The sequence below is a fragment of the Acanthaster planci genome, linkage group LG15 (genome assembly GCF_054643075.1).
Source record: "Acanthaster planci isolate LZ-2023a linkage group LG15, COTS_SCS, whole genome shotgun sequence".
NCBI classification, from domain to species: Eukaryota; Metazoa; Echinodermata; class Asteroidea; order Valvatida; family Acanthasteridae; genus Acanthaster; species Acanthaster planci.
The window spans coordinates 6,188,747-6,207,730 of NC_141791.1; the positions used below are offsets into that span (position 1 = coordinate 6,188,747).

At 42.8% G+C, this 18,984-nt stretch overlaps 1 protein-coding gene across 5 annotated transcripts in view; it reads right to left on the minus strand.

Annotated features, from left to right (window-relative positions):
* The window catches only part of ube3d (ubiquitin protein ligase E3D), a 49,066-nt gene that overhangs the window by 13,428 nt on the left and 16,654 nt on the right, over positions 1 to 18,984 (minus strand). For 2 of the 5 annotated variants that reach the window (XR_015427821.1, XR_015427822.1), the window contains exons 8-10: positions 9,249 to 9,487; positions 5,218 to 5,356; positions 1,570 to 1,670 (exon numbers count right to left, since the gene is read on the minus strand). Coding sequence is in view for 3 of the 5 variants with exons in the window: in XM_087146436.1 (XP_087002562.1) it covers positions 4,853 to 4,975; positions 5,218 to 5,356; positions 9,249 to 9,487 (501 nt within the window). In the remaining 2 variants the exon portion in view is untranslated. The other 3 variants (XM_087146436.1, XM_087146437.1, XM_022247818.2) reach the window with 2 other exon arrangements.

Below are 18,984 nucleotides of genomic sequence, written 5' to 3' on the forward strand. Positions count from 1 at the left end.
GCACGATGTATTACACGGCATCGATAAACACGGGAACGATCCAACTGGCACCGAGTGTTGCAACCATGAGCTCCGTGGGGCGAGAAAGGCACCAAAAAGCCACGGCTCCCCCGAGTAACCAACATGCAATGGTTCTGGATCGTTGAGGAATCATTCAGACACTGCTAAGAAACAAAGTGCTTTGATTTTTTTTGGGGGGGGGTCACTGTATATTAAAGAGTTATCGAAGGTTCCGTCGTCGAGAACTACCGCTACCAATCACCTTTTTTTTCAAAGGCATTACAGGCAGGCATTCCATTTTTATAACCAACCCAATCCGGCGTTCTGAGACACATTTCTCTGTAATTGAGGCATGAAATCCTAGCTTTTTAAAGACAAGATATCACCTGACGTACCACCGATCACTATGCATGTAAATTCGAATGTGTCTGGTCAATGCATGCAGAGTATTATAAACAGACAGGTACAGGGATCGTGAAATTAATCATGCTGTCAGTTTCAAGACATTTTACAGCTTTTCCCATCATTTTTTTAAAAATGAAATCAATAACGGCCAGCTCTTTCAAAACCCTCTGCTCCGGAACGTCCACAGAAAACTTCAACATGCTTGCGTAAAGTGCATGGCCTTTTAGGGGCTAGGGTTATTCCAAGAACGGCTCTGCAAGGTTGATTATCAAGGATTACTGAGACATACCTGTGAGTGTATCTTCTTGAAGTTCTTCATCATCTTGAAACTTTTCAAGACTTACCGTTTGCATTCTTGTCTCCAATAAACAGAAACGCACATCACACAATACCGGTAACAATCGAAAGTAAAAGGGGAACACTGGAAGGCGGAACAATTACGGCACACAACAGAACGTGCAATGTACGGTGGCGAATTGTTTATTTCCGGTAACAGCAAAAAATACAATTCACGATACGACATTAAAAAAAATCTTACTGTGAGACTACTTCGCTATTGCTGAGAGAGGAAAATTAAATCTCAAGTCAAAGAGTGGGGGAGGGGAGCCGGAAAAACCCAAGTTACGGACGCGTCCAAAGGTTTTATTAGTGTAAGGGAAAACAAGGGACTGGAAAATGGCTGGAAGAAAGAATTCTTCGACATGAGATACAGGATACGGTTTTTCTTACTTCATGATAATTGTTCAATTAGCTCCGCGCCGCGTTTCTCACAAATATATTTCCTGTATTCGTTGGAGATATATAAGATATTCTTCGTCGTTACGCCCGAGTAAGCCTATAGCTGAATTTCATAACACAAGGGCTCGATACTGATATGTTTGATCCCCATTCGTTATCAGGGTACTATTGGTTTTCTATTCAACAACCTCGTACATGTTTACCTCTTCATTACAACATCAGCCTGGCAAGACTATCAATGACCAGTTTTATGAAATGCCTGAGAGACACCTGTAGGCTATAGCAGAGAAAATAAACACACTGTGTTGTATTTCACAGTGGAACTGCTACAATCGGTAAAATACGTACCTAAATGTGCAAAATTAAGGCAAATGTTGTTTCTCATGATAAAAGTTAACGGAAAGTCCCAAAATGTTCTATTATTACCTGCAGATTTTAAACCAACGCAGCAGCACAAAAAGTCACAGAATCAGTCGACGAGATAAAGATGAAGTCCATCTGTTCCATCAAAGGCGAAGATATCCAACCTGCAATACGTATTGCACATACGAAAATACAGAGCCTTGATCCGAGTACTTATGAATGCAAGCAGATAATGCATGCGGTGATGAAGTTTGCATTTGAAAAATAAATCAACTTTCTCAGAAAAAAATTCTGAAGCATTAGAATGGACCAGTCAACTGATAAATTCTAATTTATGCGCGCATGTTCATAAATGCCGCTGTAAATTTTCATTGGGCCGCTCAAGCTTGTTGCCTCCACTTGTCATTTATGCGCATGCGCACACAAATCACAATTTATAAGCGAACAGGGCTATACTCCAACAGAATATTCAATGGCGTAATTTCTCATCGACAATCAAAGACGAACTTTTATGACTAATGTTTCAATAAAATTCAACACAGTCCAGAACACACATTATTGCATATCATGTTACCACCGTTTTATAGCAAATGATATTGCTGAAAGAGGAAAGTCACATAATTGCGTTTATGTGCTTAGGCCTATATATACTGCAATAACCGCGGTGTCAATATAACAACCGCGGCTTCAACACTAAACAAGACGGGGGGGGGACGAAGCAAAGTAATACCCCACAGGAACATTGCTTTTATCATGTCTACTTGCAGTAATGTCACATATTTATAAAATGTGGGAAGTGAAGGAGAGTGCCACGCCCTTCTGCGCTGGGAGAAAAGACTATTGAAAAAAAATGATGGTCGAGATTCAACCACGCCCACGTCAACACTTAGTTGTGTTTCAGCAAATTGTTGTTCAGTGGATTATATTTGGACGTACTCCTGTAAACTACGTTGCAATCTCCATGTAGTTTGCACATGTACACGTCGTTTGCATTAGGCCAATACGCAAATGCTAGCCATCAAAGTTTGAAGACACTTTTTCAAATGCAGAAATCCCGCCTCCACATCTTTCAGATTGAAGCCTTTCAGGATCACTTCCTCCGTTGTTTCAACTGAAGTAAGCATCAAATCCACATGCAATCAAATGATAAGTCATTCATGTCTTTATTTAAACATTCACGTACAAAGACATAAGCATGTTGATAGCTTAGGTCATTAATATCAAAGACACAAGATTCAACATAAATAACAATATGGGGAGATATTATAAAGAACACTACGTTATAAAAAACACTATTTTGGAATAATGTGTCAAGTCAAAACACACAAAAGAACCACTTGTATTTCGCAAATTGCCTCCGTTTTTTGACGTCCTAGAAGTGTAAACAAACTGAGGGTTCCCAAGGACAAAATCATTCTTAAAATGCAAACTTTTGTGAGAATTAGAACAGAAAGAGCCGTGGAAACATAAACCCGAGCCATATAAGTGCAGCATGAACTACCTGGCCAACTAAGGAGTTGAGAAAAGCGGCTACTCTATGCATGACGCACTTTCAATAACCACCAGGGCCGCCGGGAGACCACTTTGAAGCACGCGGGCCGGACGGACCAGTGGCTCGGCAGGGGGGAACCCAGCAAGGCCGCCAAGCAGTCAAAACAAGAGCTCTTATCAGAGAACCTAATAGGAGGACACGTACGGCGAGAGGATCTTGAATCCTCAATTAAAAGACGTGGAACGACCTACAGCGAGGCGTTTTAATGAACTGTTGCCAAAGAATGCCGAACGGCGGGGAGGCCGGAATGTTTGCGAGTTGGACCGGCAGAAAATACCTCTGCCCGCCGTTTTCGCCATCAACTATAACTTTTTTTGTTCGTCTTTCTCAACGACTGTTCTTTCGCCGTCCCTACAGGTAACCCAGAGTTAATTAAACGACTAATTTCGGTTCAGAGCGCCCTCTCGCGTAGGCTATTTCGACAATGCCTATAATGTTATGAGCTGCGAAGGAAACTGTCAATTGAGGTATCACTCTATATTCAGACACCTACAGTGAATTTCCTCAATAACTTGTCACATCACTCGAAACGGAAAAAGGAGCGACACTTCTGCATGCCGAAAATCATGGCAATAATAGTTCGCTACATACGAAAAACTCCACTCTTTAAGAAAGAATTCAAAACCAGAAATACCCTAACCGTGCTGTTGACCACTACACGCTGAAGATGAGGAATTTTTATTTTCAACCTCTTTTTAAAGCTTTTGTTGTCTGTAGAGGTCTAACCTTATTATCAGTCCCGCTCAAACTCACAACATGAAATTTTACTCCTTTTTACCATGCAGGTGCGATTCTGCTCATATGCATGAGAAACACTGTGCTACACCAGGATCCGCACGGTCATGCCGTCTAATTATGTTAACCTTTCCGTCACGATAATGTAAATGCCAGGTCCGCAATTAAACATGAATAAAATAGGGTTGATGAAGGAGACACAAACAGCGTCGACGGTGGTATCCCTGCACACCGCAGCCACTGCCCTACTACTGATCAGTCCGAAGGTGTCATGGCGGCGTGACACGTCAGCGTGGGCCAATAAAGATAAACCGTCCCCGTTTTACCCTTGGCTGGAGAGCTGGTGACAGAAAAACTTATGTACCTCCGATGAACTTGGGAATGAACGACAAGCTTAATTGAGGCTTAAGTGTAGCCTTCGGAATTCCGACTAGTCACGAAGAGCTGTAGAAACCCGCTGCCTCATAGTACACAGCCAACCTCACTTCGCGAGAAACATTCCGACGGCCGTTCCGTGGCATGTTAAGGCTACTCCAGTATTTAATGTTCGTAAAATCAGAAAACAAATGTAAGCTGTTTCCTCCATAAAATTATGCTGAAGGAAGATTTTTCATCTGCCAGATTTTAATACCGATGAGGAAATTAATTCAACATCTTGGGGAAAGATACCATTGCTTCAGCCTATATTCGACACATCCACAGTGAAAGGGAATCATACAAGCTTGATTCTCTAGCACAATTCTTCATAAAATAGCCAGGCAAAAGAAAAATCAACCATGGAAGTAGTTCACGCTAATCGAAACAGAACGTACTCGTATACCCGTGCCAGAAAAGTGTTTCGTAGAGGTTCTGCTTTTGACGTGAACATTTTTTTATTCAGGGACACAAATACGAAAGCTGTGTGAACGGATATTGATCCACAACGGTCGTCTACAACTAGAAGGTCGTCTACAACTCGAAGAATCTTCATCACATAAACGTTGCACCTGTCCCACTGATAATGTGTCTAATTACAGGCTCTTGTTTTGCAGGCATGACCACAGGTGCAGCCTTAACCCATCACTTGATGGGTCTGTAACACTGACACTTGGGTACGAAGAATTTAGACAATGTCAAGTTTATGCCTCTTGTGTGGGGTCTTGGATAGGCACGGCTTGGCCGAAGTGCATAACTTCGCAGCACCTTTGAAGAAAGTAATCAGGGTGGTCATTGTCTAATATGAGCTGGCGAAGGAGCGAGGGACACGTTCTTTCTGCAGAGTCATTTCGATTAGACGGAATTGAAACATTGAGTGCAGGCGATAAAAATCCCACTTGAAACAAAAAAAAACTTGATCTGCAATCCCGCTGTATGCATTCTACTCCTAATGAAGACTCTCGACTAGGCCTACTTATCACGTGGGTTTTGTCTTAGCCAAATATTACCTTGAAACCATTCATGTGTCTCATCGACGCAGGTGTATGCTGGTTACTGGCCTCCAAAAGCAACATCAGTTCCAAGCACATGGCTTTGGGCAGTGGCATACACTGAACAGATAGATCTTTACTCCAGTTCCGATGTGCACTGAAACAAGCAAACCAGAGAAATAGCTCAGTTTAATTCACAACTAAATGGCAAAGTGCATGAGCCACGGAGAGAAATAACACATCATTTAACCCCGTAACTAATGAACACACATGAATCAGCACAGATGCTATGGAATGGAAGCTTGAATATGTTTAATGCTGGTATATACATACATAATTTCCTGATTTGCTTTGGACAGAAACGATCTTTTCACAGCACATTTTGTATTTTAAGTTAACCCCGTCTACCATTTTATTCTAAAATACGGGGATAATATATCAGTGTACAATGTAATGACTATGACATACCGTGACACGTCGCACTGGGTTCTATGACATACCGGTACTATGACATGTCGAACTGGGTTCTATGACATACTATGACGCGTCCACTGAGTTCAGGAAATTATTTCCATGCGATATACACCACCCATACAATCAGAGACACCACTTTTTATTTCCCCCTTTTTTGGTATGCCACATTCTGTGTGAAGAGAATGACGTCCACTTACACTACACATTTTTCCCCTGTTTGAAAGAAACAGCTTTGGTTTAAAAGTCCGTCTTACACCTTGTCCCATTTACCACACCAATACAAAGGCTGGACTGTCAAATAAACGGGTAAGTCTGAAAGTGGAGAACGTGGAACAGCAATGGACAAGCTGAAATTTTATTGCAAATATTTGTCACAAATTTACCAATAGGTTCCCCGTGAAGGGGAATTTCACTCTGACGTAACATGTTTCAGAAACGACAACTTAACACATCGGCAAGGTAGCTTTACTATAGTTGCTTAGTTCAGTGATGTGGAAATTCGACAATGACATTGCTATACCGAGTGATCAGTGATGTAGGCTTGCCCCGTGCAAAAAGGGCGCCACAAATTGTCAATCGACCCGCATAATCATCGATGCAGACCTGCAAATCCTATCGAGGCTGTCTATGCGGTATAGTTGTGAAAAACTGACATGGCGGCCTGGTGGATGGGCAGCTCAGTGGATGCACGTACATGTACATGTACTGTACATGTACCACGTACGTACGAAGCTGCAGCCTGCTCGAAGACCGGCAAAATGCGGCGCTGCTATTCATCACTGTCAGAGCGTAAATGGAAAACGAACGGGCATGCAAAGCAGGTATCCAGAGCTCTCAACCTGGGGGTCTTCGTGCGGCAACAAAAAATTATAACGCGATAGGTGATCTCATCAAGACAACACTGCCCAACTGGGAATGAACTAATGCAAAAGCTAAAGATGCCAACAGGCGCGGTTGTGCGGTTATGACACTTCATGGGGACGACATTAAAAAGGGAAGTCTTAATAAGTCTTATGGTACTATCTTATGATAATGGCATCAATGGTATCCATTCCGACCACTGCACCCACCGAAGGTTCCCATAATTTTGTGTAACCCCAGTGCAGGACGTGGCAAATACAAAACTGTTCTTTTAAAAACATTTTTTGTTACTTTTATTTACATTTACATGTAGTCAGGTTTAAAATTTGTGTACAAAGAAACCGACCATGTTGGCTTTAATGTGAGGCGTGACGCATATGCATCAACATCTAAGGAACGATAATTATAAACAGGACAATACGAGAAACGCAGTCGTAAAGTTTTGTGCTGACCAAAACACATTCGAGAAAATTCTCGCCAAGGCGGCATGTAATACTTATAATTATGCAGCAGATTTAAGGCATGATTTCCAATATCATTGTATATCATTTCATTGTATAAGCCACGGCTTATACAATGACTTGCATCCTCCTTCAATACCAGCATGGACTCCGACAGATAGCGAGTCCCCCATCTGGAAATAACCACCGCCACTTGGGGGAAAAGAGAGCCTGCTGTCCGTCTCGAAAAGCTTCTCGACGGGATCTCAGCAGGTGCACGCAGTGAGGGACTGGACATTTCTCCCTGTCAAGTGGGCAACGACTGCGTGCATCCCAGGCAAGGTCAGCCGCCACGGAATCCTGAAAGCTTCGATGAGACAAGATGCCTAAGCTTCCCAGTTACTAGCGGCTTCCATTACCCCCCCCCCCTCCAGCGGCTGGACACGGATTGCTCCGGTGTATAACAGCTCCGGTGTAATAGACTTGCTCAAGTCACATGGACTTAATAATAAATAAACTGGTGCATGCATGTACATGTACCTGTAATTGTTCAGATATGCATAATGTGCTATGAAGAAGGAACCAGAAATAGAATAACAAGTACAATTTTACAACAGAACAGACAAAAAAGTGACACAACCATTTATCCATAACCCATATACATGTACAAGTACATGGGTGTCCAGAAGACGATATATTACACGAATGCAATGATTTACACGTGTCACACCCCCCTCCCAGCCAGACGTTTATCAGAGAGTAAGGCTAATTTGGCCATCATTTATATCCAATGGAGTGAAGCATGGTACAGGTTCATGTAGGTAGACCATAAAGAAAGAAATGAATTTGTAAAAGCTGCATATAACCATCGCATTTCTGGCAAGTACATTTTTCTCCCTGTTGGCCATTTGGGCGGCCATATTTGTGGTCTAAGCATTGCCAATATTGATTTTTAAAGAAAAAGGACACGAACATGACAAGAAAACAATTTATTTTGGTAGACAACATTTCTAAATAACAATTTCTTCTGCGTGTTTAGTATATGTCTTTTGACCAATACATGATTTTTTACCATCTGACCTTACTGGCGGCCATGCATATTGGTGGTCTTCAAGGCCCTCATATTGAATTTGAGGAGGCAAAGCGAAGAAAGATCACCAAAAATCAATTTTCAGGGTACAAAACATCCAAACAACACTTTTAATTTGAATTTTGGTATAAAACTTGACTGATACAGGCAGTGTACACGCCTTTTCCCATTTTTGACCATAAGCTATTTGGCGGTCATTTTGGCCGCCATCTTGGATATCCTCAGAGCATCGGCTTTTTTCCGATGTTAACATTTATAATGTGTTTCAGGACGTTAAAATGCACCCAAAAATGTTGAGGTCGTTAAGTTCTTGGGGGGGGTGCACGGGGCCCCCCATACAATATCCCCTAGCAAGACTACACGCAAATTTTATCCAGAAGTCCTGCAGTGTATCCATTACGGATTGAAACTGTAAAGCGACACCCGGATATTTTATGAGGTAATACTGGGGACATCTGCACTACCCCAGCAGTGCAAGAGCTGTATGGAGAGAGAGCAGCGCCAACTTCAGCCTTCGGAACCAAAATGGCTGTTCATCATGTGTGCAATACAGCATGTAACTATTGTGTATTAATACAGGCGATTCTCAATAGTGCACCTCCGAGAGTTTGCGACGCGTTGGCCAATCACAACGCGCGAAATCTGTCGACCCTCGCCAAACGCGCATTGGGTCGAACAATTCTGCACATTGTGATTGGCCAATGCGTTGCAAACTCTGGGAGGCGCACTACCGTGAAACGCCCGCATTGTCCATGTGTAGTGACGCATAATCCAAAATTCTGGTGCCACCAATTAAGACACTCATGTCGCAACTCTGTCTAAAAAACAGCTCTGAGCTGTGCAAGAGGTTAATGATGCTCATGGAAACCATTCTAGCCAAAAGACCTTGCTGTTGCACCTCGGTTTCAGCATTATCTCGGATACATAAAAAACATCAATCGCTCTAAAGTCGTCGTCAAAAATGAATTAAAAAAAAAGATTGAGAAGATATAACATGCCAATTTTCCCTTTCAAAGTGTAAACCGTATATTTTCATTTCTTGAGGTTTTCAGTGAGGTCGAAGTTAAATCTAGGTAACATGAAAAATAAAAATAGTTAAAGTACCCCAGTCTTTAGTTGAAACACATGAAACGAACGCGTCACGGACAGAACGACAAACGAGTCAAGCAACTGGACCGACTTACCGCTTCCCTCCTTCGTCCCATAATGCTTGGTAGAGCACCTTGACAATCCTGTGGGCTTCTACTGAGTGGGTCCTGACTTCCCCGCCAGCTTCCCAACAACATTCATCAAGCTTGCAATTGGTCACACGCGATGCCTCACGGGGCTCCCGCTGCCGGTTACCATGGAAACGGATATCAGCGAGACCAGGTGGCGAAGTTTCGCTGGTGAGAATTAAGGTGTCTGAGCTTAGCAACCAGAGCTGCGGACGTGAACATGATGAAGGCTTCAACGTTAAAATTAACAAAAAAACTTCTTATCAACACAGAGTCAGCCACTTATACATGCCTCGCATGCTCTTCCACAGTGTCATAAAAAAGAGAGGCTTACCCTGGTGGGACTCGAACCTACGCATTCCCCATGATATGCGAGGAAGTGGGACCCATGTGGCATATTAATTTACTCAAGCCAACATTTAGTGCGTTTATGGGATTCCGTCAGAGACCAAATACCGGTACCGTCCCCTGGAAAGTAAATTTACAAGTGAGTGACTGTACACACGACAGTCATACGTGATATGTAACTCAGACAAAATGTGACTTAAAACTACACAAGAATTTCTGCTCATCGTGATGTCAGACTGCATGCAGCTGACCGAAGGCATACGGTATGTCCATGAATGGACGCAGCCAGAGTATTTTTCCTGGGGGACAAGATTTTTTTCCAGAGAGGCGGCATCATGAACTGGAAACTGACACACAATCAGCGGGGGGGGGTGTTCAGGTCTGAGGTATTTCCCAGTAAATTGGTGATTTTCCTCCCGTCTTCCATATTTTTCTCTCACTGTTTAATTTGTATACCCCTTCCCCTCCCCTACGCGAGGCCAGTGTCTACGCGTCAATGTCAGAGCATTCACGTTCACTTGAAGTGCTCAGTGATACTCCTTTCTTTCATGGTGTGCAGCTGTTCCAATTGACTAGTCAGGTAAGGCAGACGAGCACCAGAAAAAGACGAATGACGAACACTGCGACACTGAGGGGTGTCTTGCAAAACGGGGTTACAGAGGCGTCTACAATGCTTGGCACACACCTTTTGCGCAAAAAAAGCCTGACGAACGATGATGCCTTCCTTGTTCTCATTGGCATTCCCTACTAATGTCCTCTGAGAGGGCCGTGTAAGTGGCTGGCAAACAGTACTATTTCCGGTGCTATTCATGTCACGAACCCTTCAATTTCTGCACTTCCTTTTCCAAAGAAAAGTTTCTTGGTGCTTAGACTACGAAGTAGACATTACATGGAAATGCAGCCACGCTTAGTTTGTGTAATTCCTAAATGACGTGTGTAACGAGGCTGAGGCATAATTACAGGTATATACTTCAGTGGAATTTGGTTTTCACAACACAGAACCCATCATCAGCAAAGTTTGTGCTTAAGTGTACATAATTTAAAAAGGTTCATTTATTACTAGGTGGGCACGCATGAAAACGAAAACAAAACCGAATGAATCAATACAACGAATTACCACGCGTTGTTTGGCACTCTCTAGCATGTTCCAGTTAAACAATCATCGATTTTCTTGAAGTTTTCACTGGTTCCAGATTAACACCTCAAAATGAGGTTTATAATTATGACTCCAGGGGAATGTGTATGGAACCGTGAAACTAAGTCAACAAGAAGTTACGCCATTTACTTCTACTGGCCAAAGGGAAACATTACCATAAATCAGAGACAAGAATGATAGTGTTCATTAATCAAGCCATGGCTCGACTTGCAGCCAAGAAAAAGTGCAAATGGCGAGGGAACAAGTCACATGTAATTGAAAATGTATACATAACTTGGGGGAACACGAACACTCACGCATTCGTGACCATCCATCAAATACATGTATTGCAGTTCATGATTGCCCGAACGTGTTGTGGGGAAAGAGACTCCCTGGGCTAATTGATGTCACGTTCGGAAACAAGATCTGCGGGAGCTTTTGCCCATTGGAAGAACACCAGAAGCAATGGGGAGTTCAATAAGTCATCTACGTCACTCTGTCTTTATGTAAGTACATCTTCTTCATTGTTCGTTCTGACAAACAAAACTTTTCCAGTTTGGAGCGTCTTCGAAGCTAAGTGGCGCCCACGTGGTGTCCTTCTTTGCAGACTTCCACTTTATCTAAACAAACAAGGAGCTGCACATTTAAAGGAGTCTCAAATGTTTATATAAAACAGAAGAAACTAATACCACAGCCTTGGTTTGGTAAACAAATTAAATGCCAGCAACGCGGACGGGCTTGGGTACCAAACAAAAAACACCCACTCTCGAACTAATAAACACTGTTTCTCATGCATCGGAGTGTCTCTCACGAAACAGCCTTATGCTCATCCGCAATCGGACAACCGGCAATCAGATGGGAATCACGAGGATAACGAGATGCATCATGCTTGCATCACTGTATATACGCCACTTAACAAAGAGCTTCGCTCGGTTTGTGGTATCACTCGTCAAAGCGAAACGTTACACCCGATCGCGGCAACGCAATACGCCTGCGATCCCTGCTGTCGCGCAATCACTTTCCTCTTCGGCGACACGCCACGGCGAGACCAAAATACATGTATATCTTCGTCCGACGGGTAACACGCCAAACAATGCACGCACGGGAGCCTGCAATTTGTAAATCCCGGGATGGACTCGTCTCTCGTCTATTAGTAATATTTGGGCAGGTGGCTCACATCTCACTCAAAATGCCTTCACGGTTTTTGTTGCTGTATGTTTTTAGACGGGATTGCGTTAAGTGATCCCTCCTACCGTGTACTGCATGACAGACACCCGAGTGAGGGTAGTTTAGCCATCTTTCGGCTTAAATGAAGCCAAAATCCACTTCTAACGTCACAGGCCTACGCTAAGCTTTCTCTTAATCAGCATTACCTAAAGACTCAAGTGCACTGTATTTTTTAAAGTATCAAAATGTGGTTTGCGCGTTTTCCCCTTTGTTTTCCAATCGCGACACTAGGCTGAAATGACCGTACGAGTGTCAGGTTTAGCTCAGAATTAACTTCAAACGTACAGTCGGGTTTAGCGAGAACCCCAAATTTGCCTATCACTGATAAGCTTACAACAGTTTCTGGAAACCAGTGTTCCATTCCAATCTAAACCCGTCTCGGTGTTTATATATCGCGATAATAAAAACAGCGACACGAGACATCGGTAAGTGTTAATGAGGCAGACAAAGTGATAACTCATCTTTCGTGACAACTCATGTTACACTTTAGAGCCCCTCTCGGCGAGCAATTAGCAAAATCGTCCAAGTTGGGGAGGGGGACGGTGGCTAAAACATGGGCGACGAGTGTCGTCGATGAAAAGTTAAGGGGGGGGGGAGAACGTGTTGGCGCACAGACGGAATGTAACACGCAACACGAAATGTATGCACGGTAGCTTTGGCTGGCATTCCAGAAATGTCAGTGTGTAAGTTTTTACATGTTTGTCGGCGCGTTTGAACATGTGCTTAAATTGAAAGTTTCAAGGCAGACAGCTTGTACGTACTGAGAAACAAACCAGCCTCAATTCAGACGAAACAAAACCCAATCAAATATACTCTATGATCGTTTGTAAAACGATACACAATTTAAAATATGTATATAAATTACGCAATCGTCCCCAGAATGTCGTTTTCAATGCTCAGGAAAGTACATGTAAATATAACATCGCTCGAAAAGTATAAGCATAAATTTTGTACCACACCACAGGAGATTTGCTAATCGGAAACTTATCTTGGCAAAATTTGACTGCGAAATGAATTGTCCTAGGCATGTAATTATTGCACATCAATTATTTGTTCTTTGTCAATGTCCTTTTAACTTGCCATTTTCGCATGCTTGACTCAAAATTGCCATACATCATGAACATGCGTGCAAAAAATCAAAACAGAAACATAAAATGCAGTGCCGTGTTGAACTGATCTGTTGTCAACGTTTCGAACATACATCTTCCTATATACAGTTGGTATAGGGTAAAAGTGCATTGTTAGTTCTCTACTTCCGGTTCAACCATTCAATGATATGATACGACTGGTCCAATTCCTTCCCCAACTAGCGTCCATCTTTGTCCATCTTGTAACAAAGCAGTGTTGCCGCACACAGAAAGTTCGTCAAGCCAGCATCGATGAGTTTTCGCTGAAGCCGAGGCATGTCCACCACGGTTATTCCATGATGTCCGCTGTTTAGTTACGAATGAGGTCTAAAAAAACACCCGATAGTCAGATCGAATGTGATGAATGGCCCTGAATCAACAACACGATGTTGATATAGAAATGCCAAGAAAGACAATAGCATCGGTAGTCCGGCGACGCGCAAAGTGACAGTCAGAGAAAAAGTAAGTAGAAAAAAAGCGACAATCATATTGAAATTTTCACCTCCGTAACCACAATAACCATCGCCTGACATGTAAAATATTCCGATGGTTATTAAAACTGCCCATCAAGTTCACAGTGGTTGATTTTGATATATACGGACATCAACATTCCTACGCTCAAAACACCTACAACAACAAATGAGTGAACCTCGTTCAATCAAGAACAAGATTGCAAAGGTTGAAAAGTGGGGGGCTTTGATAGCAAAGAGTTAGTATGGAAATTATTTCAATACTTTTTAATTCGGGTAACATCAATTTTAAAAAGGGGGGGGTGGATTCGTCCATAGTATAAAGCAAATTTTATAGAGCAGTTAACATACTGATCCAATGTTGGGAAATAACTTGAGCAACAATTTTCGGATGTGTATATCAAAACCATTTATAATACACCGGCTTCATTGCCCATTTTTGAGGAGTTATTTATGACATACTGTTGTCGCTGTTCTTATTGGTCATTTCTGTTGAACCACGTTGCCTTGATCAAGAATCTATAACGGGGTCATAATTCACAAGAGTAGTTTGGACGACTACTCTCCGATAATCATAGAGAATCGGTCAGATTTACGGGAAGGCATCAGTAACATTTACTGACATTGTACATGGCTTCATGTAAATATGACATTTAAATGTCACATCCCCCGAGAGGCGGATAGCGGCTCCTGGGAACGCCACTGTCAATAGAAATAACGGTCTCGGATCCGCAGTGAAGATAAAGACGAGAACGCACAGCGCCACTGAGGCAAACAAATGCTTCCAGATCGTATACCGTGGAACACGGCGGAAATAAATCAAATAGAATACCGAGGAAGACAGAAATGTGTTCTGTCTACAAGCAATCTGGGCATCAAGTTGAATTTGTGAATCCAGTTTCCCGCTCCTGGTATTTTGTAAATTTTTGTAGGCTTATACCTCGTTTTCTCCGATTGAACACTTCGCCATTCGGGGAAGAAGTCCAGGTGTGAAGATTGTGAAACACCGCTTCCAATATCTTGAACATAATCACCAAATCCATTTTTCTCGACCGAACCCAAGAACAACCCGTCTTAGCCATTTTGACAAATAACACTTTTACAAAGTCATTTTAGATACGCTCGAAAAGCCATTTCCTCATCCAATTTTCTCAAGTGGACACAAGTCAAGTCAGAGGGACGTTTCCGTTGTGACGGGTCCAAAGCTTAAATCTAATTCAATAACAGCGTTTACTTCTATTTTTTTTAATAATAAACCTCCACTGAAAGAGTAAACATGTACTTGTGATGATTTGCACGTCAAATATTAACGCAAAATCAATGCAATCTACTAGCATTGCCGGTTTGCTACAAAATTAATGCTTGGTCGGTTCAACTTTGGAAGCAATTTACTGCGGAGGGCAGCAGCTCCGGCTGTCCATGACCAATAACCGAAGGCAGAATGTGCGACACTTCCCTGTTTGTCTTCAAAAGGGCCAATTTTCCTGTGTTTGTCAGATTCAATTTGCTCGTCCCCACACGATACTGATTGCTTATCCTAAGTGAGCATCGCTTCTTTAATTTCCTAAACACGGCTTACCATTTATCACATTTTCTGCCCCGGCCCCGCGCTAATATCTGCAACCTGCGACAGGGAAGCTGATGCGATAGGATCTCCAGTGTCAAATTGATGACAACTTTGAGAAACGAAGTAAGGACATTTTGCCCTTTTACACTTATGAAGCATTTTGTTTCTGGCATTAAAGATACGACTTTTGCACCATATGCAGCAAGATATGAGACGGAGAGAACCCCCCCTCTGCTTTGTGTTGGTCATTGTCTCGCAGGAATCTGGGGAATTCCTTTCAGACGTCTTGGGGGATGTGTTAAGTAACAATAGTCTGGAATGTGTATAGGGATTGGACATGTTGGGGGGTACCCCTCGGTCTCATTTCTTGCTGGGTATATTTTGCACAGTGCCGGAACCAAAATTAAAAAAAAAATGGCTGTTCTATTAAACGTCGCCTGCATGACTAACGAGGAAGAAAACAAAGTGAACATTTTATAAACCTCTTAGGAGTAGTCTACACCTGTTCATATTCCAAAGTCTTACAACAAAACGTATTGTTGGAAAGATAAAATTTTGATATTCGGCAAGAGATGAAAAAAAGAGGGAAGACCAACGAAGCCATTCATAAACCAGTCCTCGTACCCAATACACTTTACAGACTCTTCCAAACACAACCTTTTCTTGTTAAATTGAGTTGTGACAGGTGGCGCCCACGACGACAACTAGTCTCTGCAGCATTGGTGAAGGTCATATGGAGCGTAAAATCAGTAAAAGCTGACCGTAACATGTACACAGGGGCAATAGAAGAAGACAGCTTACGAACACAGCTTGGGTGATAGGATAATGCCAAAGACCTTAATAACTACCGGTATAGCCGTAGAACTGTTGAGTACTATTCGAGTACCAAATTCTCTGTCAAATATTGAACAGGGAAGGAGGGAACAAAGTAAGTACGGAAAGATGAGATTCAAAATCAAATGACAACTTCAGATCATCACTGTTTAAAAAAATTAAGTTTATAGGACAAAAATACCCGGAAAGTACTATTCTCCATAACTACGAGAGTCTGAAGTTTTAAACTTATTTGTAATCTTAACGTCTGTGCATTTACCAACCAACAATGTCCAATGTGCTCCAGCTTCGCTCCACCAGTTCATCGTTGTTTTGGCAGTGAATATGGGACTACTCGACTACACCACTAGGCTACAGGTAAAATGGCAACCAGTTGGGCGTTAAGTAACGCATGCATGGCGAGCAACACCCGATATCTTCTCTTATTTTCTAAAATGGAATTTATCCGATTGGTCCACGCATACCGATAGGCAAGCATCTTCCTCTCCAGTACAATCGACAAAACACCTTCAAGCGAGCTTTTTGTCACTTCCCTCTTTAAAATCCGTAATCGCTTCTCTTTGTATCGTTTCAGTCCTCTGTACTAAATTTTATGTAGATATTCAGTACAGAAAAAACGAAACGTTGGATCATTAGCTGGGTTTTCCATCGAAACGGCCACTCCAACTCCATCATTGGGGAAAAAATACGTATGTGCATGCATGTATGTGCATGTATGTAGATATAACAGCGCAGTTTTTACATTGTCACAATGAATGGCACGCCTTTAGAACATGACATTTATGGGCAATTTATAACACTCTCAGCAGTTTTGTTAGCATGGTATCTGGTGTTTCTAGATGTAGCCGGCACGGTGTAGGTCGAGGGTAGATGACCATGTAACTGGAGACACCAGGGCACTTCTTCCGCATCCTCTGAGCCATTACGGAAGTATTGAAGGTGCTTGATTTATAACATTGGCACTTTGTCGGGACAGCTTCGGGTTTGTAATAAATGCCTCGAATTCCCAGTAGTTCCAGACCCCGCGTTCCCTTATTTTACCCAACCGTCGTCCTTCCAAAGCCACGGCGACTTGTGGGGGCCACTGATCTCTTGGGCTAAACGTCTGGTCGACGCCAAATGTCTGGATGGGATAGGCTGGATGACTTACGAGACTATCTGATTGGGCGTTCCAGTCAGACAGTGAGCCAGGCGCAGGCAAGAGAGAGAGAGAGAGAGAGAGAGTGGCGAAGTGTTACCAGCTGGGGGCAGTGCATGGACGGGAGACAAACAGCTACAGGTGCTGGTGGCTGGAGAACTGAAATCAATAGCCCCCACCACCACCCCCTTTGAGATGTCTTGACAGGCCTAAGAGGTTAGATCATCAAAAGGTTGCACCCTTTACACTGCGAGTCAGCACTCTAGGACCTTGTATACCTGGCACGAAATGGGAGATAGGGGTACCCACCTCCCCCAACAATTTCAACCCTTTACACACTCCAGCCTATTATCACTTAACACATCCCCCTAGATGTCTAAAAAGAATTCCTGAGATTACCAGTATAACAATGACCAATACAAAGGCGGGGGGGGGGTTCTCTGTCCCATAGTTTGCTTCATATGGGACCTTGACCCGTCCAAGAAGCTGAACGCCCCGAGCACTGTGGAGTGGGGATGCGCTTGGTTGGGTGCACCATAGAGAAAGGACACAGATTTCTCTATACATGGGTGCACTGAAACCCAAATTGGAATAGACACTCAGATGATCATCAGTACCCATGCACAGCAAAGAATTACACACGGTTAACTCATTATACCTAAGCATGAATAAATTAACATTTAAAAGGTATAAGATGTAGTCCTCACAGGGTTTAAGATGCCCCAAGTAGGAGCCCTAAGACTTGAAACCAGGACAGTCGAGGCGCTTAGTATTGAGAAATCACGCTGTAGTACCGCTTTTACAAAGTTAATGACTCGAGCAAAGAAATCTAGTAACCTGATACAAACTCGATTTCACGGACAGCCATGATGATGTCACTGATAACTCAGTTGCTCACTTGGGGGAGAATAAAAGCTCTGAATAAATAAACAAACAGCTCTGCTGTGCAATATTAAACCTCTCCGTGGCATCCAATCAAGTTGGCCACTTTGATCTGCAGAATGAATCCTGGATGCCCTATGTTAATTTCAGAATACGTGGAGCATGCAAAAGGACAAGACCTCTTGCGAGGTCTTAGCGTCAAGCTGGCTACCGTGAACCGTGTAATGAGGCTAGCATGCCATAAACTTTCCTGTGATCAGAGAATGCATGCAGTCATCTCAACGCCACGGATGCAAAGGGCTACGAGTCAGCTTAATGGGGTCATTTAAAAAACATTTAACATCTGACAAACATGGCCGTAAATCCTGGGGATGGGGGTATATATCCCCCACACGTTTGGGGGGAGGGATGGGCTATTGAAATCACCCTCCCCCCTTTTGTGGTGAGCAAAATATTAAAACAGATTGTGAAGAATCTTTCAGATTTCCAAAGACTAAAATGTATTCGACATCACTCAAAAAAAAAAAAATAATTTAAAAAAAGCCATAAATATGCCATTCTATATACCTACTGTTCCCCCTCCCTGCTTTTCAATTTTTCATGGTCGGGCAAGTCATCCCATCCACCTTTCCCTATCCCCTTCCCCAAATTTACACAAATTTTTGCCACTGCTGACAAATGCACGTTGTTTTTCCACTTGAATTCCATTGAAGAATGGAAGAGGAAATCTTAAACAAACCCCGCGCCACTGACCTCCATGTTGAAAATACGGACGGCTACCACAATCTGTACAAAATGAGTGAAAATAGGCCGCGGTTCCCGATCCCCCCCGCCGGATGGTACAAAGGGAACCACGCTCGCCAGTCCAAAAGGCTTTACAAATCCAAAAGTTTGTGGAGTGGTAATATGGAAACTTGTGACATCACTCCTGACACCCTGTAGCCTACCTGGATTGTTTTGAATTGAGATCACACT